Genomic DNA, 27,157 nt, shown 5'->3' with positions numbered 1-27,157 from the left:
AGCAGGCTCTGGAAGGACGGGGAAATGGCGAGGAGAGGTTATTTACACCACTGTCCTGACCTTCTGGAGCACCACTGGCTCCGATAAATAACCCGCTCAGCGCCATTTCGGAGCGGGAGAGGGAGGTGCAGGGAGGGCGCCGGGGCTGCAGGCGGCCCCCACGCAGGTGCGCGTCTCCAGGTTACTAATGGCTGAGGCGGGCGCAGGCAGCTGGCTTCGGGGGTGGTGGGGTAGCACTCAGTTCCCTGGGACTCCCACTGAGAAAATACCATCCCTACCCCACCCCTGGCGCCGATTTCCAGGCGAGTGGCCCGGGAGATGCCAAGGAGGCAAAGAGCCCCGTAAATTAGGGATGGGGGGCGGGGGGGCAGAATGCTGGGGATTCTCTGAGGTGGGAGGGAAGGAATATTACAAGAGGGGGAGCGGGCGTGGGGGGGGGGCTGTTTAGAGGAATAGGAGCAGCTGCCGAGAAGAGAGGAAGAGGAATGGAAACATCACACAAAGGCAGTTTGGAAAAAGAAATGTTTTATTCCTCTCTGCGCAGAGTAGTATATGAAGGTGGCTATCATGCTGACTCCGCACATCTCTTCCACAAAAATGCCCCTCCAGGTCCAGGATGCCCAGTTACCCGCCCAGTTACCCGCCCCCTTGGAGAACCGGCAGTTGGTGGGTGCGGGCAGGACGCTAAGTCTCAGGAAGGTTTCCTGAGACATTTTTGTGGGAAGTTTTGGGTCAAGGGGAGAGATGACCCAACAGTGGGTGTCCCATCCTCTGTCTTCCTGGGGAAAGCCAAATCCCAAAGGTCTTCTGAAGAAAGGCACCTCTCTCAGCGACCTAGGGAAGGGAGGCGCCCAGACCTACTGCCTGGATGTAAGGCTGAGGCAGAGAGTGGACAGGGTTAAGCAGCAGAGAACGCAGACCCAAGGCAGAGGAGTGAGGTGCATGTGGGAGAGAGAAGGGGACTGCGAGAGCCCAGAGGCCCAAGTCATAAATTCCACCCTGTCCCCAGTTCTGAGCAGAAACTCTTCTTCCCAAGACTGGAATGGAGTTTTAGATCACGGACTGGCTTTGCTCCAGAGCACAGACAGGGCAAGCCAGGCAGAGCTCGCACGGGTAGTGAAGGTGGAAAGTTAAGGTATCAAACAGAGACAGACACTCCCACACCGAACACTCACAGACCATAGCAGTTTTGAAGCTATAAGCCAGGATCAGGGTAAAAAATGCAGCTGTGTCTGAAATACAGAATTTTATAAGCCCTGTCCAATAAAATTTAATCACTGCTCCTTCCACTCTGTCCCCTGACTATGAGCTGTTCCCAATCTTTTTTCCAAGGCTGGGGGCCTGGGCAGTAAGAAGGAATGGGAGAAAATACCGAGTCCAGCAAGCGGGGCTGTGGCTGAGACTTCATCTGCCTCTCCCCACCCGCACTCCTTCTATAGAAAAGAATTCTCTCTCTCTCCCCTTGCTGGACATATGGACTGTTGGGATGAAGGCCGGGTAAAAGCAAAGGGAGGAAAACACTCAGCACATTCTTTCTCCTGCTTTGATCTGAAGTGTAGCTGCAGCAAAGGGCACAGAAGCGGAGGAGAAAATATGGGGGATAGGAGAGCATGGGAGTATAATCCAGTCGAGCAAGGAAGAGGGTGCTCCCGCTGCCCTGTGTCCAAATCTGCTGAGAGCTTTACTCCCAGGACTGCAAAAAGGAGTGAGAAGGAACGGGAAGCGTATACGGGTTTGCGAGGGGGCAACCACAGACAGGATGGAGATTTAAGGATCCCTGTTATCCCCGAGATGACCCTGAGAGCATCAGTTGGGGGGCTGGATGAGAAGTCACAGCAGACATGTGGATTTTTTGAGGGGGTGAGGAGCCAGGAACAGTGGGGTCTTCACCGAAGGAGTGACCACTTGATCTGTTCTTTGGCTGACTGCAGCACCTGCAGGGACAAGGGTGGCATTGAGGAGCTTGCTGGGGGGTGGGGGTGGGGGGACGGGGCTCTCCTTCCCCTCACTTGCCTTCCCTGTCCTTAGAAGACTGGCAAATAGAAAATCCCCAAGGGTAGAGGGATGGGAAGAAGCTCTCTAAGGCCCTAGAGGACTATCAGTTTGGGAAATTCCAAAAAAATTCAAGTCCACTGGGGGGATGAAGAGAGAAGAGGTATACCTGGGAGGAAAGAAAAAAAACTGGGGGTTACCGGACATATGCTGAAGTGGGGTGGTAGGGGGAGACTTTTACCACATCCAGATGGACCTCTTGGTAAGAATTCCAAGTGGGTAGAAAACAGAATCCCTCCCTCGCCCCACTCCGCATCAGGTAGACAATCTCTGCAAAGTAGCAAGATCGATCTGCAAAACCTGCATATTCTAGAATGTGCACTTCCAGCTTAGCCCTCATTTGAATAATAAGAGAAAGACAGAGAGTGTGTGTGTGTGCACGCACACAGATCGTCTGCTTAAGGCAAGCCTCTGCTGGGGAATAAATCACTGAATGAGGCATCAGGCAGGGAGGGTTTGAAGGGTACAGAGCAAGGCTGACAGCCTACTGCTCATAGGAAACGGATAGGAGTTGGAGTGGGGTAGGGAGCGGTGGGCTATATGAGCCCCAGTTTTCCGGACTAGGAGGGAGCCCAAGAAGATATGTCTTCAGTCTCTAGTCTCCTGAATTCAGGCTTGGTGGGTTGGCGTGGAATACTACACTAGCCTCTTTAGTGACCCAGTCCATCTGGAGAGGACAAAGGAAGAAAGTCATACCTGAGACACGGTCTGCTCCGTAAGGGGGACATCTTCTCCCTACGGCACAGAGAGACAAGCATTCAGCGTGGAAGAAAGCTGGAGTAAGACCTGACTGAGGTGGGACAATGGAGAAGGAAGAGGTGGTCCTTTAATGTCATTTTATTTATTTATGTATTTTTTGCGGTACGCAGGCCTCTCACTGTTGTGGCCTCTCCCATTGCAGAGCACAGGCTCCAGACGCGCAGGCTCAGCGGCCATGGCTCACGGGCCCAGCCGCTCCGTGGCATGCGGGATCTTCCCGGACCGGGACACGAACCCGTGTCCCCTGCATCAGCAGGCGGACTCTCAACCACTGTACCACCAGGGAAGCCCAGAGGTGGTCCTTTAAACTGAAGCAAAGGGCACATGCCCTAACCTTCTCAGTCCCTCCTAGGGACTAGTTAGTACAGCCACAGTTTTACTTGGCCAGAGGGACTGTTGAGCAAAAAAGGGTCATTTCATCCATCTTCTGTTTTAAGGCAGGAGGACTTCTTAAAAGATTTATTCCATTCCAGGTAATCAGCAGGTTGTCTGATCCTCAACTTGGGGATGGGAGACCAGATTCCCTAGTCAGAGAAGACCTTCCCCGAATATCAATATCACTAGGGAGAGGATAAGGGGGAGCCCAGGGTAGTTTAATGGATCCCGCAAGGCCTGATGGTAACGACAGCATGTTAATTTGAAGAAATAAACTGCTGCAACAGCAGCCTGAGAAGGGGAAGGAGGGAGTTGGTGAAGGCGGTGGGGGGTGGGGTGGGGGGGGACCTTCTCTCTTGCCACATAGAGACATATGTTAGAGGAGAAGATTAAACTATGCAAATGGAGCCCACGGCAGTTAAGGGAGAAGATTTCCCATTACCCAGCACTGTCAGCCTTCACTCTGTGGAGGTCAGAGCCGAGACATTCTGTGAATGGAGAGACTGGCTTTGCTCAGGCATCTCTGCACCCCTACAATTTGCTGGCAGGCTCTCTCTGCACCCAGCTGACTCGGAGCTTTCTCTGGTTAACTCAGTGGCCTCTTTCTGCTACCACTAGCACCAAAGAGGACAGAGGTTCTGGCAAATAAGTACTTCCTGACGGAGAGGTACTTTTCTCAGTCCTAAAAGACTTTAAAAGACAAGGAAGACATTCCTCTGCCTCAGGTAATTGGGATTCATCCCCACAGGAAGAAGAAGCCAACCTCAAATTCCTTTATCGTTTCAGAACCATCAGTATTGAAGTTCCCTTTATTTCATCTTTGATTTAATAAGTAAGTATTAAATGTCCACTCTGTGCAGACTGTATGAGATGCTAGGTACCAGGTGAGGGGCAGAAATATATTCCTCCTGCTTCCCTTCTTTGAGACAATGAGAATTTGAAAGGGAAGGAGACAGTATTCCACAAGTATGTATTCTACAAGCCCCAACCCTTAGATCATTTAGCAGGTCTGGCCCTGGAGGGTGAGTAGATGGGGGATGTAGGGGGGAGACAGTCCTGCTTACCCTTAACGCCACCCGGTGTACCACTTGCTGGGGATCGCTCTCCAGGATCACCCTGAAAAGACAAAGAAGAGACCATTGTTCACTCTGTCCTGAAGAACCAACTTAGTGTGGGGAAACTGGTCACTCGGCCCACTTGCCTTCGGACAGGGGCAGTGGCCTCACCCCTCATCCCAGATCCAGGGAGGTCAGAGCACTCACCCTCCATCTACGATTTCATCCACAGCCAGGAAGAGCCCCTCCATGTTCTCCAGCAGAGCTCGCTTTTCTACGTTTTTCCTGAGTCCCCGAGAGAAGAGAAAACCCAGCCTGAGTGTGAAAGGGATCCTAGGACATTGTCTGAGCTGGGGAGCCTAAACTAGACCCATATGTGTCTCCACGAACCACACAAAGAAGTAAATAAGCACTTTCTGACTAACCCATTCTAACTCCCTTCCTACTCTTTTTTTTTTTTTTTGCGGTATGCGGGCCTCTCACTCTTGTGGCCTCTCCCGTTGCGGAGCACAGGCTCCGGACACGCAGGCTCAACGGCCACGGCTCACGGGCCCAGCCGCTCCGCGGCATGTGGGATCTTCCCGGACCGGGGCGTGAACCCGTGTCCCCTGCAACGGCAGGCGGACTCTCAACCACTGCGCCCCCAGGGAAGGCCCCCCTTCCTACTCTTATTTGCTGAGTAATGATCAGGGATGCCAGGAAAGAGATTCAAAATATACATACAGTCAACTTCTGACTATTCAAGGGCTGATTTCCAGAGCTATTGTTTCTTTCCTACCTGCCAGGATGCTGCTCACAACATTGCTCATGAACACTGACATCAGTGGGTGGAAAAGAGGGAACACACAGAGCTAAAACTCAATCTGGAGGTGGCGGGAGGTGAGGAGGGGCTGAGTGCAAACTCTGTTTGCACTCAAGCTCTGATAAGCCTTCCAAGCTTCTCTCTGCTCCTACCACCAGCTCCCCCAGCTCTGCTCAGGCCTTGAAAAGAAGCCCAGCTAGGGGGCTGGGAACTGCCAGGGCCCGGCCTCCACCAGCCTCAGATCTGGTGGTTGGTGCATATGGCCAGTCACATCCGTCAGTTTGACTCTTTCACTAGATCACCGAAATGAAGTCTATTCCATCACCTGGCTAAGAAATAAATCATCCCCTTCCTGAGGAAATCTGAGCCATTCACCCTGCTGATTCTGTGGGGCTGAGAGTGCCTGCTGTTCTGCTCTGTCCGGATGGCTGTCTGTACTGGGTTCACTTGGGAGCCCTGGATGTTTTCAGGAAAAGTATCTCGTCTCTCTTCTATTGCCCACCTGCATGGGGAACAGAGGGCTGGAGGGGAGGTGGATGGGGAGGAGACGGTAAAAGGCACATTCTTCCTGCTCTCTAGAAGGAAAAACTAAGGGCCAGACGTGAAAAACTGTGAGTGCTGCCTCTGTTCCCAGGGTGCTGGTGTTGCATCTGGGACATTTCCCAATGCTTGCCCTTTCTCTACCTCGAATGTAAAGAATGAAGCCCGGGAAGGCACCTTGAGCATGCTTGGAACTCTGACAGAGCCACTGGGGGATGCGAGAGTAGACACAGAGGCAAAGATTCTGCTCCCTCCCAGTCCCTTTTCTCAGGAGAACTATTCCACAGGAGTAACACACTCTCCCATCCAGTCCTCCCCATCAGTGCAAATTACTCTGAAATAATAAGCCCGACTTCTCAAGGTAAATCAACTCCCCAGAGCCTCTGCTCATCCCCCACAAATCCCTGGACCTGAAGAACAGTGACTGTCTCTCGCAAACAGATGTCAAGAATGGCCTGCTCACCTCAGCATCTGGCTCAGTGAGTCGAAGAGGCAATTCAGAACAGCCATGAGCATCAGCTGTTTGGAGACAGAAGAAGCAGGAGGATAAGGTTTAAGGCCCTGAAAGCTGCTACCTGAAAACAAAGCCCTCTAACTCATTAAGCATCAAAAGACACAGGCCTCCACAAACGACCAACAGCATAAGGTGGAAGTGAGAGTAACACAGGAAGACGACCCGTGGCTTCCCACAGAAATAAATTCTGCTTCAGGACTCCATAATTTTAGGTCTCTCTTTGACCAGACTGTTCAAACAGAACTTTCCTGTCGCAGTCTTCTTCATGTCTTTACCAACCGTATGTGTGTTACCCTATGTCTTCGGTAGAAAAATCATTAACCAAGCAATAGCTGAGGTCAGACTGCTGTCAAAAGAGAATGGACTTTGGAGTCAGGCAGATCTGGGCTTAAATCCCAGCCGAGCCATTTCTAGATGTGTGACCCTGGGAAAGTTGTCAGTTTGAACCACATGAAACTGCCACTTTTGTAGTCCAACAGTGGTCAAATGTAAGTAATTTCATATGGTTCCTCAAGGTTTAGTTTCCTCACCTATAAAACAGGGGCACTAATGCCCAAAACTCATAGAAGTGCTGTAAGGTTAAATAACAATGTATTCTACAAAGCACTTACAGCAATAAGAACTCAGGAAAAGTTGGTTCTCTCCAACTTTGACTTTTGCCTCAAATTAAGTAGGGGCTTATTTTTACCTATCTGCTCTCCTAGAAGTTGTGACCTGAGGTAAATAGCTTTTCCTGAGTTTAGGAAGCAGGTTAGGACTACACCCACAGTCTTCAGAGAGCCACTCAGAACGTATGGCTTTGACGTGACCCACAATGTTGCCTAACTGACCCAAACTCAGTCAGGTGTGGACCCTTCACAGCAGGAGCAAGCATCCCCTGAACCCTGACCACACCTCAGAAATCCATCTCAAAAACACCATCCGGGGAAGGCCATTGACATTATACGTTAGTACGGATCAAAACATAGATAGTATGGATCAAAACACAGACGGTGTGTCCTACATGGACACAGGAATCTGGGAAAGCTTCCACTCTAGGTTGATTCAGGTGCTCAGCCGTGTCTGTGAGGCTGACAGGGATCTCCGACAACTGCGTTAGCCAGTCGACGCCAGAGGGACACAGGGACGCGGCAGTCCTAGGGCCCAGAACCAGTCAGGAGGTCCTGCCGGAGGTTCAGGAAGGGAGAGCAGAGACAGCAAAGAGGGGTGGGGATTCTCACCTCATTTTCATAGGAGCTGCCGATCACATAGAAATAGAGATCGATGCTGCTTTTGTATACCACTGTCAGGCCTTCCAAGAGGGCAATTTCACCTGTGGGGGGGACAAAGGTGGAAACGGTGGGTGGCCTGAGGCAAAGAAGTAGGAAAGAGGGAGTTACCATGAACTCCAGGTATCCAGCTGTGTGGGGCTGAGGTGAGGCAGGTCTTAATGACCCCCAAAGACTGAAGCGGACCTGCTTTTTCTTTTTGGGTGGTAGCAGAGGGCGGCAAGTGTACACTTGGGGGAGTCTAAGTATCTTCTCCTCTAACTGCTCCTGCCCCCCAGCCACCAGTAGCCTTATTTCCCTCGTTGTGTACGAGACAGGATACTAGTCAATCCTTCGGAGGTGGAAATGCAGAGCGGTCACCTTTACAGACTTCCATTTCCCTGCCCTAATGGACGCGGTACAACAAGCAGAGCTGCAGTTAAACTTGTCAAGTGAGGCCCATAAATCCGGGGGCTAGACAGGGAGCTAACAGCCAGCCTTCTAGCGCGGTATTCCCGCGTGGGGTACGCTCACCTCCCCATTACATTGCTGAAGAGTTTATTACATGAGGGGAGGAGGAAGAAAGAGAAGGAAGAGGCAGAGTCATTTCGCCCTTCCTCCGCCGCCCGCCGCCGCCCCCTTCCCGCTGTGGCTCTCCCACTGCAGGGAGTAGTGAAAGGAAGACGACCTACTGTCAGTCCGGTGGGTCTTGTTGAAAATGTTCTTCTCAAAGGCCTTTTGCTCCTTGACACTGGGGTAGGTGTCGTCATAGTACTGGTCAGAGGGAAAGGACATGGGTTGGGTCATTAGAGCTGGGAGCCCAGAATGACTAGCGACTGTTTTGCCCTGGATCTTGGATTTCTCTCCTTCAAGGCGTGGGGTGAGGGAGAAATACTGACACGAAGAAGGGAGAACTACAGAGGCAGGGAATGGGCCGCAAGTAATCGGATACAAAACAAGGTTTTTAAGGACCATGCTACAAGCCACCCCGCCTCACCGTTCTCAGACCGTAAGGGCAAGAGGCCTGGAAGCCCTGTGATGAGGCTCTGCCCCATCTACATTCTAGGGCAGCAACCCTGAGGCCATTCCCAGGCGTCACCCCAGGTCAGGGAGCACTGCTAGAGAACACAAAAGGCACCAGGCCCTCATTGTGCGGAGCTGAGGAATGGGGAAGGGCTGCAAAAACCTCCTCTAAAGAAGGGCAAGCCCTGCCTGTGCTCTCTGATCTCCTGTATCTTAGCTTCCTTTCCAGTAAACTGGAAGAAGTGGGAGGCAAGCTAACACACTGTGGAGCCCACTCGCAAGCTCTCCCTGGCAAGGGGGTGGAGATGCAGGCTGCTAAATCGCTCTGCTCTTTAGGGGCTAATCCGCTGCAGTCAGCTGAAGACCTATAACAGGCCTGGCATTTAGTAACTGGATAACTGTTTCAAAAGGTGTCCTGCATAGTTACATCCAATTACAGGGAGGAACAGCTGGTGAATTCTGAACTAATCTCTACCTGCTGATTGATTTATGCTATGCTCGCCCGGAGTTAATCCACCAGGGACAGAAAAAATTTCTCCAGGAGGGGGAGAATACGGAGGGAGAGGAGACGGGTGTCCTTTCTCCTCTCTTTCAATAGATCCAAAGTTAGGAACATCCCACTGGGGAACTCAGCAGGTAACAAGCTTGGTGGTGACTGGAGACCTAGGACTGGAACCCTGGAGCTGCAAGAGAATTCCCTGGAAAAACCCAGGCAGGATGATGAGGTAGAAGAGAAAGGGACAGGAGTGATGGGCATGGGCAGGCTGCTTCTCACATCTAGACACTGCTTTGTTCAGAAACCAAGGTTCCAAAGTTTTTTTCTGTTCTGATGTTGATGACAAAGTCTAAGGATGGCAAGTAGGGAAGCAGGGCAACTAAGAGACAGGAGCAGTTTAGGTTTTATCTGGAGTAGTCAGAGGTAGATGGAAGAATTCTCAAAATTATGTGTGGGTGAATATGAGTTAATAGGGCCAGTCCCAAGATCCAAAGCTCAGAAAAAGTCTGTCTTTGCTCCTAAACTAATCTGAAAGGGAATCTCACCTTGGCAAAAAGTCGATCTCCGTCATTGTCCAGAATCAGGATGGCTTTGACAGTATACAGGGAGGGTTCCTGAAGAGATATGAACATACCTTCAGTCCTGAAGGCTCTTGCCACCATTAGCAAACCAGATACCTTCCCCTGGCCCCACTGGGGCTGCAAGGGGATACAGAGGTGCCTCTGTAGGTCCCCTATCCCAACCTGGTTAGCGTTTGACATTTCCCACTGAGAATGACCAAGTGGTAAATGAACTGAATTGAGGGAGGAGACATTTCAACAAAGGACCCAAAGCAGCACCAGAGAAACAATTTCTATGAGCCAGACTCACAGAGGGCTTAATATTTGTTATTTCCAAATATTATGCTACAGTTATTTTCCAAATTACTCTCCCTCCCTGGTCTCCCAGGCACAGGTGGGTATGGAATGTGGAATGTAACCAGATTAATTAATAGGCACTGCACGAGGCTTTTTGAAAATAGCATTGACTGCCCTAGTGTACTTGGAAGTTCCTGCAGTCCCGATGCAGTAGCAATGCAGAGGTATAAAGAAAGCCTTCCCTACCTAAACCACCCACACACTGAGCAGATGGAAACAAGCACGCGTGCACGCACACACTCACACACAGACACACCAGTTCTGAATGCAGCCCAGAGAGACATCCATCTTCCAAGACTTCCCCTAGGAGCTCAACTCCTCTACTATACCCTGACGACCACCACGTAACTTGCCAAGACAAAAAGCAATCTGAATTTGTGGTAGTTAAGAAGCAGTAAGAAGAGGCTCCGTCTAAGAAACACTCTGGAGCCTGGAGACAAGGAGCAGGGGTGGAGTGTTCTTTCACAACCAAAAAGCAACCTTTGAGGAAACTGGCTCCATAAAGAAATCAGGGGCTTCCCTGGCGGTCCAGTGGTTAAGACTCCGTGCCTCCACTGCAGGGGGCACGGGTTTGATCCTTGGTCGGGGAACTAAGACTCTGCATGCTGTGTGGCATAGCCACAAAAAAAAGAAAAAGAAAAGAAAAAGAAATCAGAGTCTCAGCCTTAACAGTTACACTAAAACTCAAAGCATATCACTTTGCAAAAGCTCCTTCACTCCGGCAACTTCCAGGGAACTAGCTAACAGGAAAGGAAGAAGAGGAAGGGAAGGGAGCCCGTGGGATGTGTACGGAAGGTGTCTGCAGGCTCACATTCCTTGACTTTCTCATCAGCGTTACTTACCGTGGATATCCTTCTCCCGTGCTTTGAGACAAGAGTGTTGCTTTGCTACCTCCGTTTCCTGGCCCTACTTAGGAAACCCACAGCCTTCACAGGGCCAAACATATTCTCCGAGCGTATGTTTAACGAAGACCCAAAGGTGATCAGGAAAGATTCACTGCCAAGGATCTGCAGCCTCTACAAAGGTAAACTATCCCATAAGGCTCCAGGAGGTTTATGGTTCCATGCAAAGAACCAACCTTAGCTCAAGGAGTTAAGAATGAGAGTAAAGGGAACCCAGTCTTTTGAGAACAGGGTGATAAAGAAGGTAAGCTTTCCCCACTTGGATTCTTGAGGACAGAAATTTTTGTTTCTTTCACTGATTTATTACAAGTGTCCAGAACAATGCCTGACATATACTAAACTCTCAATATTTATTGAATGATTATGAGAATAAATGAAGTTTGAGAGTAAAGTAGAAATTTATTGATGCAGTAAGCATCTAGGGGATTCTCTTATAATTAGACATCCACGTACAGGTAGATTTTTTGGTGTGGCCATTTTGGGTGATATTACTACCAAGTCATCCTCCTCTGACAGACATTCCTTAAAGCTGCCCATGCTACACATATTACTCTAGGGAACACTCTCTCAAACTAAGGGACTCTGTCTAGCAGAAGGACGTCCTCTAGAGTCTCATCTAAAAAGTCACAGATAAAGCAGCTTTCCTTACTCCTAATTCCCCACAGAAAGATCTTCCCATAAAGCAAGCTCAGTTCTATAGCAACTTGGATCCTCGATTCACCAACAGGGAGACAGTCATGGGAATGAATTTTCTTAACAGAGGAAAAGCAGTCCATAAGGAAGGAAATTTAGAAGAAATCATTTTTCCCACAACATTTTCCCTGGAAATCTTTGGCTCTGTTTCGCTATCCGCATTCACAGCAACCTTAGAGAGCTTCCCAATGGTTGAAGCCGGGCATTGATGTGGCGCAGGTAACTCGTGCCTGCAGCCACAAAGTCTGGCATCTCTAGAAAGGATGGGATCCCAAAGCAAAGAAAAACCCTTACGGCAGGACTTCCCTGGTGGTGCAGTGGTTAAGAATCCACCTGCCAATGCAGGGGACATGGGTTCGAGCCCTGGTCCAGGAAGATCCCACATGCCACGGAGCAACTAAGCCTGTGCGCCACAACTACTGAGCCTGTGCTCCAGAGCCCGTGAGCCACAACTACTGAGCCCGTGTGCCACAACTGCTGAAGCCCGTGCGCCCAGAGCCCATGCTCTGCAACAAGAGAAGCCACCGCAATGAGAAGCACGCGTACTGCAACGAAGAGTAGCCCCTGCTCACTGCAACTAGAGAAAGCCCGCGCACAGCAATGAAGACCCAACACAGCCAAAAAATTTAAAAAAAAAAAAAAAAAAAAACCTTATGGCCACCAGCCAACTAGGACAGTCAGACAGTCCTCTGTGGCCAACAGGGTGAGAGAGTGCCTAAAACAGCCAGCAAAGAGAGAGACAGATTCCTAGGTCCTGCTCCTGGCTCTTTTCACTGGCTTCCTAGAAGACGCAATCAAGGAAACCCCCAAAATAGAAACCTGGATCTTCCTGGGAAGGATAAAATACAGGCAAAGGCAGGCAACGAGAAGACCAGAAGGGACCGTAAGTATGAAAAGGGTAAGATGGCACTAGAGAAAAGGCTGGTCATTTCAAACTTACAAAGAAATGACCACACTAAATACAGCTGAGAACTTAGGCAAGAGCTTAAATGCTGCTTTAATTCTCCACTCTGCTACAGCCAGAACTGGCAGCTTCTCCTTTACTTCTCCTGCCACCTCCTGACTGCAGCTGGTTCCACTTCAGCCTGGGACCTTTACCTCTCAGGAGTGGGGAGGGCCTGGAGTTCCTCTCATATCATAACCAGCCAGTTTAAAGGGCCCAGAAGCCATTACTGATAATGTAATTTCATTTTAAGTTTTTCACAAAGGGCAAGTTTATAAATAACTCCCAGCTCTTGAGAAATGGGCTTCCTGGACAATGGACTAGGCTTGACCTTGTAACACATTAAACGCTGATTATTGAGAAAGACACTACAAGCTTAGGACCATGTTCAAAGGATTTAAAAGGTCTATTCTTCCCTCCCATTCCCAAATGGGTAGCTGCTAGAAAGCTTTCGAGACAAAGTTCTGTGATGCACTGACTTTCAGAGAGCCACAGCCTGAGTGTATAACAGAACTTCACCTCAAATGCTAATGGTGCCTGGAAATGATGTGCAGGCAGACTGGTGTTTGGGACGGTGGGTGGCTCGGATAGATTTTCATGTCCATTTTTATTATCAAGAAAACTAGACTGGACTCCTCAGGAGAGCTGAAACAACACCGAATGAGCAACGAGCCTGCTGCAAACAAGTCTTATCTCAATCACGGGCTTCTGAAGCCTGGTGAAAAACATCAACATCTCCCAGCATCCCCTACCCCAGCACACAGAGGACTAGAAGGGAAGAGTCATTCCTCGTGCTGCCCCCTGTGGGCCTTCGGATGACCTGCAGCTTCCTCAGGATTATAGTCATTAGCAAAAACATTAAAAAGGCAACTCTGGAGAAAAGCTCTCTATTTGTGTGTCTTGTAAGTCAATCTAGGAGAGATGGGCCCTGAAGAAGCACTGAATTAAGTCTATCCACAATGTATATAGTAAGAGGACACTCTGGGGTAAGATCATGATACGCCACCAGAAGAGGACTAGGGTAGTGTTTGGAGCAGGTAGACAGGATATTTGAGGCCTATGATTAATTATTTTATTTGATCCTTTGTGGGGGATGGAGGAGGAGGAGGGAGGGAGCCAAGAAGTCTTTGTGGATTTAGAGGATGCTATCCACAAAGCTGAAAGGACACAAGTAAGAATCTGGTTGAGATTCCTAGAAAGTTCATTCCCCACTTGTAAAGAAATCTTTATGGCCATGCCAAAAAGTAGTACCCTGGCTTGGCAATGGGTCTCCATCAACTAGAAACAAGATGCTCTTCCCTCAACCCGATTTACAAAGTAAAACCAAGACAAAACCAAAACCAAGAGAAATTTCTAGACACCACTCCCAGCCCCACATGGCTAAGCAGGTATTTTGCTCCCTGATTCCGTGCCAATTTCTTTAAAATGAAAAGCTCCTCTGGGATTGAGGGCTCCAATTTGCCAGCCACAAGCCTGGGGACTTCAGATGAAAAGAAAAGAAGAATTAGGCAAAGGTTTTGCCACAGAAGGACAGTTTTCACATACTACCCAGGGGTTTGCTGAGATTCAGGCAGCACAGCTCAGGAAAGAAGAGGAGCCACAGGTACCACAGAACATTACCCATCTGACCTGAGACCAAATATTGGTTAAGAGGAAACTGAACACAAGTCTTAGGAAGGAAGAACTGTTGGCAGAAAGAGCCACCTAGAAAGAATCTTCCTATCTGACACAGATACAAACCATGAAAGCACGGTCACCAGAAGTCTGCCACTACAGGAAAAAATGTCTCTAAACTCCTTTGTTATAGTCTGCATCAGCCATTAACTCAAGTTCCACCTTTCTCTGGGACTCAGCTTTCTCATCAGTGAAATGAGAGGCCTGAGCTAGATCAGTTAATAACTTTTCTGAGTTACAGCAGACCCCCTTTGATAAGCTGACGAAATCTATGGACCTTGTTACCAGAAAAAATACACATTCACAAATTTTTATGATTTCAAGGAGTTCATAGACCTAGGTTTAGAATTAAATGAGATTCTCTCTGAAGACAAAAACACAGTGCAGGGAGGGGAGGAAAAAAGGGGGAAATGAGTGATACTTTTGTAAATCACCCCCTGTCCTCTGCCAGGCACCAAATAATGACTTCAAGAAGTATGTGTGTGGCCTTCATAAATTAATAAATGATTGAGAAAACTAACACAGCCAGCAGGGGGAGCTAAGGTCAGCACCACACCCCTCCAGCTTTCAGTATTAAATTTCGCAGCCGTGGGACAGGCAGGACAAAGATAACCAGGCCCCAAGCTCTTCAGGAATGCAAAGTCTCAGGTCCTTTCTTAAAATTCCAAAAGCTTGTCTGCTAGAGAATTTTTTGCCCAGGGGGTCACACAGTCCCTAATTCTTCAACTATTCTGGAAATGAGAGAATTACAGAAATGAGGGGACAAAGCGAGGAGCACTGCTGGGAAGACATGAACTGAACAAGCAGAAATCACAGTACTCCACACCTGAGGCCTGAGAGCAACATTAGAACTTCCTGCCTGCCCAGTTTGATAATCCAAGAGCTCTCATTTAAATATCATGCAGCAAAGGGAAAAATCAAATGGGGCTAGATCTATTTCTGATGAGTCCTTGCTCATGATCGGTATCATAATTTACTCCCCACCCCACCCTCCATCTGCTTCTGAAAACAAAAAGGTAGTCTCTGAAAGACTGAATTGACAGCCTCTGTGTTCATCTTTCAGTCTACTTGCTCCCCCAAACCAACCCCCGAGACAGAACTGCTCTCCTCTCCCCTAGTTTCAGCCTCCCTCTAAAAACTACACAAATAGTAGAAAAGGAGTTGGAGAAAATTGGTGGACAGGGCTGTCCAGGCCAACTGGCTGTGGATGGGGATATCTGCCTTAATAGTGGGAATATTAAAAAGCCAAAACAGGAGATGTAGGCTTCATCTGCAGCATGTAAGACTTAGGTTACACAACAGGAAAGACTTCCTGAAGAGGTGAGGGTAGTCAAACACCGGAAGAGGTGACACAGGCCAGGGAATCTAAGGACAGGAGAACTCCTCTAATAATCTGATCTGAGGAAAAGCCTATTCTGTGCAGAATCAGCTGAGGCAGAATGTGAGAGGGCCCTTGCCAGTACGGATCTCTTATAATGTGCATGGACCCAACCTCCTCATCCAGCTTCATCAGATGCCCATGGGCACTCTGCCTTCCATCTTCCTAATTACTCTAGCAGAAGTGGGTAGGTAGGCACTAATTCTTTACCCATTCCATCCTTTATTTGCTTCTCTAGCTCCCCTTTCCATAACCGGTTTTCTTGTCAGTAACCTGACTCTAACCAAGTCACAGTGATGGACTAAAGTAAAAAACAGTAGGGCTTCCCTGGTGGCACAGTGGTTGAGAGTCCGCCTGCCAATGCAGGGGACACGGGTTCATGCCTCGGTCCGGGAGGATCCCACATGCCGCGGAGCGGCTGGGCCCGTGAGCCATGGCCGCTGAGCCTGCGTGTCCAGAGCCTGTGCTCCGCAACGGGAGAGGCCACAGCGGTGAGAGGCCCGCGTAATGCAAAAAAAAAAAAAACAAAACAGTAGCAAGTATCTAGCTGAAAAAGACCCTAAATCTGCCACTAGGCTCCCTCAAATATCTGGATAATTGCATTCATCCTCTGCCTCCCAGGGAAGACCTGGCTTCTCAAGGGTCTGGCTTTCTTCACATGGAGGCCCCCTCCTCCTCTTTTGACTGTGTGACAGCTCCCCCAGACCTCTGATATAATTTATACCTTGCCGGGGACCAACTCTTTCCCACCACTGTGAAGGAGAGGGAAAAAATACATATAAATACGTCGGAAATCTATAACGAGGTCTTCTTGGAGGGCAGGACATGGGGAGAGTTAGAAGCAGCGTCAATTGCTCTTTAGGGGTTTTAGTTCAAGCCGAGGTCTGCTTCCAGCAATCAACCATTAAAACAAGCCGGCCAGAGTAACAGCACAGTTTATTCTGATCATTTAATTTGAAGTGTCAATAAATTAAACTTCAATCAATTAAACTAGGTGTGCAATAACCCAGATGGACACCCCGACACCAACATAATCACAATAAAAATTTTTATGGTTGCCAGGGACCTCACCGGGGGCAGTGCTGGCACTGCTCGCGCCCTAGCTGAGAAATATATCTCCACAGTGCAGGAACGAGAAGATTGCTTCTCCTAACGAAATGGACGGGCCAGGCACCGGCAAGGACGCAGCTGGGAGAGGGGCACAGGGGACTGCCAGGAACGAGATGGGAGTGCTTTGGGGGCTTAATGTAATTGATACCTTTGCCCAGAGCAGGGGGAGGGGGCATTTAGGCCAAGTACCTTTACTGTTAGTGCCAAAAGAATTTAACAAAAGCCCCATTAAGATGATTCAGGAAGCAAAGGCCACAGAGCCATATGAACCTTTAAGAGTCACTGATGTATTCTGCAGTTTCTTCCTCCACACATACACATGCTCTCGTGCACTCTGGATGCCCTGATTTTTGAATGAGGCTTAGAATTCAGGATCTGGTTATTGTTTTAGGATAGAAATTTATTAAGGGGAGAGTAAGAATAAAATTAAGAAGTCTAGTCCAAAAAGCACTGGAAAAGCACTCAGAAAGTGAATCCAGAGAGGATTAGGAAAAATGAAACCTATGAGGAAAGATGTAAGGATCTAGACTGCTAGAGTAATTCAGTTTTGAGGAAAAAAAGGGTAAAGAGGGGAAGGAGGAAGGGGATAAGTCATTATCTTTAAGATTCCATAGGTTATTAATGGCGAATGGTGACCTGCAGAGATCCCTCTCTATTCACAACTAAGAGAGTACCAGCAGAAGACAGCAGGAAAGGAGGAAGCTGAGTCCAAAGATGCGGGCTGGGGGCATTATTATCAAGCACTGGGAATGGAAGGAGATGAAAAGAGACCCGAGAAAGATCAGACAAATCTGCTTGAAAGGTAGGGCTGGATTACCTAATTCAAGAAAGAAACGCCACCCACTGTAAAGTACCTAAATGAACGGAACCTATTGGCATTTAGAAATTCCCATAATCAGATCAAATTTCAAATGATGGTTCTTCTTGCCCCCCTCTAGCTTACTCTTCCCTTCTTCTAAACATCCTGTGGCTATGGGTCTTGTAGAGGTGAGGAGACAAGAATATGCTTTGATCAGGTTTCCCCAGAGGGCCAGCCAAACCAGGAAACAGAAATGTGAGAGGAGGAAGCCTAAAGGAACTTTAGAAGGTATCTGCCCACTCTAAGGAGTGTTTTGTTAAATACTATCCAGGCACAGTAAACTCTTTAGCTCAGCGGAGAGCTAAGGTAAAATCCAGGGAATTCGTTATACTTTTCATAACAAAGATGGTGACCTAGGAATTAGGGGATGCCGCTGAGTACACAGAGCAGATGAGATAAAAAGGAACAGTAAGGAAGGGTGATTGTGAGCCAGATGGAGCGAAATTTCGTGGGCCAGTAGGTGAGGGTAGTGAGAAGAGAAATAAAAATTTAGGAAATACCACCTGATTCTCAACCACGGTTCCTCATCTGAACCACTGAATACTGAAAATTATTTAAATACTATTTTGTCACTTCTCCCAAGGATAGTACAAAACTAGTGTCACTGTGTAAACAGAGAAGCTGATCCATTACTTACAATGATGCCTTAGGGCATTAGGGCTTAATTCTCCCCAGGAACTCTAGTTGAGAAGGGCTGGAATGGTGAGAAAGGTACATAAATTCTTATTGGGGGCCCAAAATATATTGAAAATAGTAAACAGCACACACACACACACACATACATACACACACACACACACACACACACACACACACACACACACACACACACACACACACACACACACGTTGGGAAGGGCTGACACAGAGGAAGGAAAATACTAATTTAATATCCTAAGAACTCTGGTGACCAGCACAAGAAATGATACCTATTGGTACTTTGTCCCCAACAAAAGCTTTATATAACTGATAGCTGAAAGTACAATTTGGCATACTGAAGACGTGGAAAGCCCATGATGAGATAACATCAGAGAGACACTTGGTCTGGGAGGCTTAGGAGTCGAAAACTAATCCTAGTCTTGATTGTGCTTCCTTCAGGAAGTCCTTTGCCCTAAACCTTCGTTTCCCCTTACCCCATCGAACAGGTTCCTCATGACAAAGAATCAGTAAGGTTTCTAGAGCAAACTTCAGAGGTACCTGACCAGGTCAGCAAGGATCTGTAAATGCAGCATCTTAGGTATAGATTAAAATGGATATAAGGAAGAAGCAGGTTGAAACAGACTTCGCTGAGGAAGCAGAGACAAAAATTGAGGTAAGAGAAAATGTGAGAGACTTTCACATGTAACTCCCTCAGTTCAGCACTACACACAAATCCCTTGTTAAAAGGGCTCCTCAAGTAATATCGCCCTCACTCCTTTACCTCTAGGCAGGCTCCCTTCTAAACAGATCTAGGGGGCAGTCTAAAAATTTCTTAAACTTCCAAAGAAACTAATTCCCTAGAATTTATCCCAGTCTGTTAACTGGTTAAGAATACTGGTTAATGGTGGGGGAGGGGGGTGTGGGGGGTGGTGGGATGAATTGGGAGACTGGGATTGACATATATACACTAATATGTATGAAATAGATAACTAATAAGCACCTGCTGTATAAAAAAATTAATCAAATTAAATTCAAAAATTAAAGCTATAATTCACATACCATTTACTCATTTAAAATGTACAATTCAACTGTATTTAGTATATTCATAAAGTTATGCAACTCTCACCATAATCTAAGTTTAGAACATTTTTATCACCCCAAGGAAACCCCATACCCACTAGCAATCACTCCCCATCACTCTTCTCCTCCCATTAGCACTAGGCAATTACTAATCTGTTTTCTGGCTCTACACATTTGCCTATTCTAGACATTTGATATAAATGAAATCATATACTATGTGGTCTTTTGTAACTGGCTTCTTTCACTTAGCATATGTTTTCAAGGTTATCCATATCACAGCGTGTATCAGAGCTTTATTTCTTTTTATTGCCAAATTGTATTCCATTGTATGGATATGCCACATTTTGTTTATCCATTCAGAAGGAGATGGACATTTGAGTTGTTTCCACTGTTTAGCTATTGTGATAAAGCTGCTATAAATATTCATGTGCAAAAAAAAAAAGAATACTGGTTAACCGCTTGGTACAGAAAATGTCTTTAATAAGATTTTAAAGCTTTCTACCTAGACTTAACCAACCCATATGATGGGAAGGAATTATCCCTATCTTTGCCATTTTGAAAGAGGGGAATTGAAACCTGTTATTCTCTTTTACCTGATGAGGATCTGGGTGTGTACATGTGAAGAGCTGAAGGAAAAAAAAAAGGCCTAGAGTTCAACTCAATTAAGGAGGGAGCAAAAAAAAAAAAAAAAGGAAGGAGCTGGGAGCAAAACTCCTACTCCCACATATATATATGTTAAAATCCCCAAATTGAAAAAGGGGGGGCGCATTTTTGAGAGAAACGCTCTGGTTCAGTTCTAAAGAAAGGGTAATAGTATTTTATTTTTTTGAACAAGAGAAAAGGATCACATGGACAGGGGAGCGAAAAGGCGCCCTTTAGCCACCAAAATTCTTATATAACTAGAGGAATAGTGGGCATCCCAGATCCTACAATAAGAATTCCCAAAGTTTAAATGAAGAGAGAAAGGAGAACAGAATAAGGAGTCGAGAATAAGCAAAAATATTCCACACTCCATGCTGACTCTATCAGGTATTCCAGAACTCTGATGGAACACTGATTCCTCATGATGCCAAATCTACATAGTAGGAAGCCGAAGAAGAAAATCGTGTTTTTTGAAGGAATATGACAGGGAATTATCAACGGAGAGGCACACTGTGACAACTACCAGGAGGAGCATGTGATGACAAACACCTGCACTCTATTCTGACAATCTGAGGCGAGTTTGGAGTTTTGGGGAAACTCAAATCAGGATATCATCCACAATGATCATAATCAGAGGGAATCTGAAGGACCCCAATCCAGTACGCTCATGATACTATGTGTCCTAAGGACTCCATGTGCTCCCTTCAACTTTCCACTGACTCTGCCCTCTCCACGGCAGAGCTTCCTACTCTAAACCGAGGCTTTAGCTCCTGCACTAGGCCACACGCTTATTCCAGGAACCGGCAGAACGGTCGGACCCCGAGGATTACCCGGAACTCCCCTTTCTACCCCCTCCCACTCAGGCTGAACCCCGACTCCCGGCCCCTCTGGACATCGCAGCATCTCGGCCGCCCCTCCAGCTCCTACCAAAATCAGCGCCTCCATCTTGCCCCGCAGCTGGTGCCGACGTGGAGCCGCAGAGACAACGCCGCCGCTGATTGGCCCTAAGTCCTCATTAGATCCCGCCCACAATGAGGGTTATTGGGCTCCCAGGTGTCAGCTATTACTGTATTAACCAATCAGTGTACTAGCTTACTTAGCGGAAGCAAGGTGTCCAGCCAGAAGGCGCAGGTATTTGATTGTCAGTTTAAACACTCAATAAAACAACAAAACCTCACTAATAAATGGGGCGGGAGGGTCAGTGGGGCGGGGTTGTTTCCATGGGGAACAGAGGAAGCGATTATCAATTTTCAATTGGCCGGGCTGAGGGCACATGATATCGTCGGCCGGATTTAGCAACTTTAATTCGCACTCCCTTTAGGGAGCGCTGTGTCTCTTTAGCCCTTAACACAGGCAGCTCTCGACGGAATCCTACCTTAATCCGCATTCCAGAGCCTCCATTAGGTCCCTGATGTCCACGGTTGCTTTGGGAAACACTGCTAGCTCTTCCTTCAGACTCGCTCAGATCCCTTCAGCATACTCGCAGAAAGTCTGCACAGCCATAGAGTAAAGGCACAAGATGCCCAGCGTGTTATTTAGATAAACCAAGGCCTCTAGAGGTTGATTGCTAACAGTAACAATCTTCCTGAGGTGGAGTCCTAGACTTTGCTTGACCCAGGGAGTTTCTAAAAGCAGATTTTCTTTGGCCGGACGTGAAACGGGATGTTAGAGCTTTGGAGACTAGAGAGGGGAGAGTAGGAAGGACAAAGGGATAAAGAGTCCAGGATAAGGAAGGGTATAGGGAACAAGGCCTGCGGTTTTCCAGTAGGGACAAACCGTTGCAAAATGAGAAAAGAGAAGTTTACTGAATGCAGAGATTTCACAACAGGGAAGAATTTTGATGAAGTTTAGCTTTCCCCCACCCCTCAGTTCCTTGGCCCCTGACCCCCCCCTTAGGTCAGTGACACCTTCTATTGCGTTATATTGTCCCCCAAAGGTTTTTGTGGGGTTTTTTTTCTTCCATCTCTAAAAATTATGTCTTTAGGAACTCTCCAAGAAGAGCATCCAAACCCAGGAGTCTTACTAATAATTTCAGAGCAGAGTCAGAGTGCCTAAGAGAAAAGTATAGAACAATACAAAACAAACTACAGAGCTAACATATGCTATGAAGGAAGATATATGATTTTCTGGTAAAGTCCCAGGTGACAAGCCCCAAATCTGGAACCAGCAAGGGTATATCCTTTATCTATTCCCATGAGGAGTCCTTCAAACACTTAGCATTGTGCCTGGAATCACAAGATAGTCCTTGGCTTGGCAGTTTAATGATAATACTAACATTTATTGACCACTTACTATGTACCAGGCACATGCTAAATCTTTGAATACATTATTTAATATATTTTTTAAAAAACTTATGAAGTAGATGGTTATTACTCCCATTTTACAAATGAGAAAAGTGGAGCTCAGAGCAGTTAAATAATTTACTTAGGCCATACAACTATTAATTGACAGCTATACATTTGGGCATAGGAGGTCTGGTTCTAAAACCATGCTCTAACCCACAATCCACTCCTCTGACCTGTGATACAGGCTCCCTGTATCCCAGTCCTACCTGAAGTACCCTATACCAGTGCCAGATGTTCTATAGGGACCACGAGGAGGAAAAATATGTGATGTGGTTGGTTTGGGGGAGGGGGTTGGCTCCTCTTTCTTTGTGGAGTAACTGACAAATTTTAACAGTCAGACATTGTTCCAGAAGATGGCTGATTCTTAGCTCTCGAGCCTCTTGAGTAAATGTGCTGTGGAGGGAAGACAACCGGCTGGATAGGAGACATTAGTTCTTGTTGTGACTTTGCCTTAATAAAGTCCTTGTACCCTCTCTGGACTACAGCTGCCACTTTTGGAAAATGGGGAGGCTCAGACCAGAGTTGTTTTTTGTGTGTTTTTTTTTTTTTTGCAGTACGTGGGCCTCTCACTGTTGTGGCCTCTCCCATTGCAGAGCACAGGCTCTGTACGCGCGTGCTCAGCGGCCATGGCTCACGGGCCCAGCCGCTCCGCGGCATGTGGGATCTTCCCAGACCGGGGCACGAACCCGTGTCTCCTGGATCAGCAGGCGGACTCTCAACCACTGCGCCACCAGGGAAGCCCGCCCTCACTTTTTTTTATGGCCATTTATTAGGGGGCGGGGGAAGCCAGCACCGTGAGGCTTGAAGGATCTTAGTTCCCCCCACCAGGGATCTAACCCACGTTCCCTGAAATGGAAGCTGGAAATCTTAACCTCTGGACTGCCAGGGAAGTCCATGAAGTGGTGTTTCATTGTGGTTTTGATTTGCATTTTCCTAATGACTAATGATTTGAGCATATTTTCATGTGCTTGTTGGCCATTTGGATAACCTTTAGAGAAATATCTATTCAAGACATTTACCCATTTTTTAATTGGATTGTTTTTCTTTTTGTTGGTGAGCTCTAAGAGTTCTTTATATACTGGACACTAGACCCTTATCAGATATATGAGTTGCAAGTATTTTCTCCTATTTTGCAGGTTGTATGGAACAGATTTCAAGATGATTAATTTGACAACTCTGTGTGCAGGAAAGATTGGAGGAGAAATGAAAGGCAGTAAGACCGACTAGGAAGTCATTGCACTTCTTCAGTTTGCAGTGAACGCAAAATAGTAACAGTAGGAAAATGCCCCCAAAAGATTGTGTACCACAAGTGAAATTAGGAAAAGTCAAAGTGTAATGGATGAGACCCATATTTAGAAGGAGCAAATAACCTGGTGTAGTTTCAGGAAAGCATAATTCTTTTTTTTTTTTTTTTTTTTTTTTTTTTTTTTTTTTGCTGTGCGCGGGCCTCTCACTGTTGTGGCCTCTCCCGTTGCGGAGCACAGGCTCCAGACACGCAGGCTCAGCGGCCATGGCTCACGGGCCCAGCCGCTCCGCGGCATGTGGGATCTTCCCGGACCGGGGCATGAACCCGTGTCCCCTGCATCGGCAGGCAGACTCTCAACCACTGCGCCACCAGGGAAGCCCTTTTTTTTTTTTTTAATTTATTTTATTTATTTATTTTTGGCTGCTTTGGGTCTTCGTTGCTGCATCAGGCTTTCTCTAGCTGCAGCGAGCAGGGGCTACTCTTCGTTGTGGTGCGCAAGCTTCTCATTGTGGTGGCTTCTCTTGTTGCGGAGCATGGGCTCTAGGTGCCTGGGCCTCAGTAATTGTGGCACATGGGCCCAGCTGCTCCGCGGCATGTGGGATCTTCCCGGACCAGGGCTCGAACTCGTGTTGCCTGCATTGGCAGGCGGATTCTTAACCACTGCACCACCAGGGAAGCCCAGGAAAACATAATTCTATCAACATATCTAAAGCTCTAGCAGCCTGATCACTTAAAGTAAAATGGCTGAAGCCCTAACACAATCAGACTCTAACCTGATCAATTATAATAAAATGGCTGAAGTGAACATAAACAGAATCAGTTATATTAACTTGGCTGGAGCTGAAACCCAATCAATTGAATTGTACCTTGTCTTCATAGAAGGGAGAGATAATCTGCATAGAATTCTCCCTCTCCAACCAAAAAAAAAAATTTTTTTTTTGTCACTATGTCTCCTGCGACGTTTAGGGAAGAGCATTCCGTTTGGCCAAGTGAATATCTTATATATTTACAAAGGTGAGGGATGCAGTTCTATTAGACATTAAAATTATCCAGCTAATTTGAATCACTTGTTCACTAAACAACCTTCTAATTATAATATTTGACTTCCAAAATTGCCAACTATTTCGATCAGTCAATAGAATTGCCTAGGCTACTGTAAGTTTTATGTCGAACTATGTAAATGAACTGTATGGCTTATATATCATGCTCTTTTAAGTTTAGTCATCATAAGTGGGCTCTCCCAAGATGAATTAATTGACCAAAATCAGCTTCTGGGAATTCACGCTGAGGTTCGGATCCTCTTAAAGAAAAAAACAAAAACAAAAAACAACTATGTTTCTATCTCTTGCCACTCTAACATAAACCTAAGTGTGGAAGGAACCATATTTCATGTCCTCAGAGAGAGATAGTGAGAGGAGTTTTTGTTGTTCTGTTTTTCCATTCTAGAATGGAACCAGAGACTCAGAAAAGTGACTCAAATTGCCTAGGGCCATACACAGTTCACAAGATTGACTGAAGCTGAAACCTAATCATTTGAATTGTACTTTGTCTTCAAAGAAGGAGATAGTCTGCATAGAATTCCCCTCCTCGGCTTTCCTGGTGGCGCAGTGGTTAAGAATCCGCCTGCCAGTGCAGGGGACACGGGTTCGACCCCTGGTCTGGGAAGATCCCACATGCCGCGAAGCAACTGAGCCCGTGCGCCACAACTACTGAGCCTGCGCTCTAGAACCCGCGAGCCACAACTACTGAGTCTGCGAGTCACAGCTACTGAAGCCTGTGCGCCTGGAGCCCGTGCTCCACAACAAAAGAAGCCACCGCAATGAGAAGCCCGCGCCCCCCAACGAAGAGTAGCTCCCACTCGCTGCAACTAGAGAAAGCCCGCGCGCAGCAACGAAGACCCAATGCAGCCAAAAATAAATAAATTAAATAAATTAAAAAAAAAAAAGAATCCCCCTCCTCAACAACAACAACAAAAAGTTGTCAATATTTCTCCAGTGATGTTTAGGAAGGAAGATTCTCTGTTTGGCACATGAAAAGATGTTCAACTAATAATAATTACTAATTATTAGAGAAATGCAAATCAAAACTATAATGAGGTATCACCTCACACCAGTCAGAGTGGCTATCATCAAAAAGTCTACAAATAATAAATGCTGCAGAGGGTGTGGAGAAAAGGGAACCCTCCTACACTGTTGGTGGGAATGTAAACTGGTACATCCACCATGGAGAACAGTATGGAGGTTCCTTAAAAAATTAAAAACTTGAGTTACCATATAATCCTGTAATCCTATTCCTGGGCAAATATCCAAAGAAAACTATAATTCGAAAAGATAGGGGGCCTTCCCTGGTGGCGCGGTGGTTGAGAGTCCGCTTGCCGATGCAGGGGACGCAGGTTCGTGCCCCGGTCCGGGAAGATCCCACATGCCGCGGAGCGGCTGGGCCCGTGAGCCATGGCCGCTGAGCAAGTGCATCCGGAGCCTGTGCTCCGCAACGGGAGAGGCCACAGCAGTGAGAGGTCTGCATACCGCAAAAAGTAAATAAACAAATTAAAAAGATAGGGACTTCCCTGGTGGTCCAGTGGTTAAGAATCCGTCTTGCAATGCAGGGGACGCTGGTTCAATCCCTGGTCAAGGAACTAAGATCCCACATGCCACAGGTTAACTAAGCCCGCGCACCGCAACTACAGAACCCACACGCTCTGGAGCCCACGCGCCACAACTAGAGAGGAGTCCACGCACCACAACGAAGAGCTCGAGTGCTGCAACTAAGACCCAACGCAGCCAAAAATTAATAAATATATAATAATAATAATAAAAAAGATACATGCACCCCAATGTTCATTGAAGCACTATTTGTAAAAACCAAGACATGGAAGCAACCTAAATGTCCATCGACAGATAAATGGATAAAAAAGATGTGGTATAGGGCTTCCCTGGTGGTGCAGTGGATAAGACTACGCCTGCCAATGCAGGGGACACGGCTTTGTTCCCTGGTCCGGGAAGATCCCACATGCCGCGGAGCAATTAAGCCCGTGCACCACAACTACTGAAGCCCGCGTGCCTAGAGCCCGTGCTCTGCAACAAGAGAAGCCACTGCAATGAGAAGCCCACGCACCGCAACAGAGTAGACCCCGCTCACTGCAACTAGAGAAAGCCCACGTGCAGCAACAACGACTCAACACAGCCAATAATGATAATAATAAAAGATGCGGTATATAAATACAATGCAATATTACTCAGCCATAAAAAAGGATGAAATAATGCCATTGCAGCGACATGGATGGACCTAGAGATTATCATACTAAGTGAAGTAAATCAGACCAAGAAAGACAAATATGTGGTATCGCTTATATGTGGAATCTAAAAAAAGAAAATGATACAAATGAACTTATGTACAAAACAGAAATGGACTCAGAGACACAGAAAACAAACTTATGGTTACCAAAGCGGAAAGGAGTGGGGGAAGGGATAAATTAGGAGCTTGGGATTAGCACATACACACTACTCTATATAAAATAGATAACCAAAAAGGACCTGCTGTATAGCACAGGGAACTGTACTCAATAAAAATAAATAAATTTAAAATTTTTTTAAATAAATAAATAAGCGAATTCCCTGGTGGTCCAGTGGTTAGGACTCGGCGCTTTCACTGCCATGGCCCGGGGTCAATCCCTGGTTGGGGAACTAAGATCTCTCAAGCCTCCTGCAGCCAAAAACAAAAAAAACAAAAAGCCAAAGGAGATGAATGCATTTCTATTAGCTGAGCACTCTAACTCCTAGCCCAGGGCTTGCTCTGCCTCTTGCTAAAGCAATCATAGATTGCTTTTACTCCAGCCACTGCAGAATGGGAAACAGCACAAACAGCGG

The 27,157-nt window shown here is 47.0% G+C and overlaps 1 protein-coding gene across 1 annotated transcript; it reads right to left on the bottom strand.

The window, feature by feature from the left end:
• Positions 1 to 508: 508 nt before the first annotated feature.
• On the bottom strand, positions 509 to 20,676 carry COPZ1 (COPI coat complex subunit zeta 1). The gene is made up of 9 exons (XM_082666652.1): positions 20,628 to 20,676; positions 9,409 to 9,477; positions 8,037 to 8,118; positions 7,318 to 7,409; positions 6,047 to 6,102; positions 4,449 to 4,526; positions 4,251 to 4,302; positions 2,749 to 2,787; positions 509 to 1,934 (listed from the first exon to the last, which is right to left on the bottom strand). The coding sequence occupies exons 1-9, from the start codon at positions 20,643 to 20,645 to the stop codon at positions 1,887 to 1,889; spliced, it is 534 nt and encodes a 177-aa protein (XP_082522778.1). The 5' UTR covers positions 20,646 to 20,676; the 3' UTR covers positions 509 to 1,886.
• Positions 20,677 to 27,157: the final 6,481 nt, after the last annotated feature.

This window comes from Grampus griseus, assembly GCF_964374135.1.
Source record: "Grampus griseus genome assembly, chromosome: 11".
Taxonomy (NCBI): domain Eukaryota; kingdom Metazoa; phylum Chordata; class Mammalia; order Artiodactyla; family Delphinidae; genus Grampus; species Grampus griseus.
Note: the sequence above shows the minus strand (reverse complement) of the source record. Positions and strands in the feature narration are given on the sequence as shown.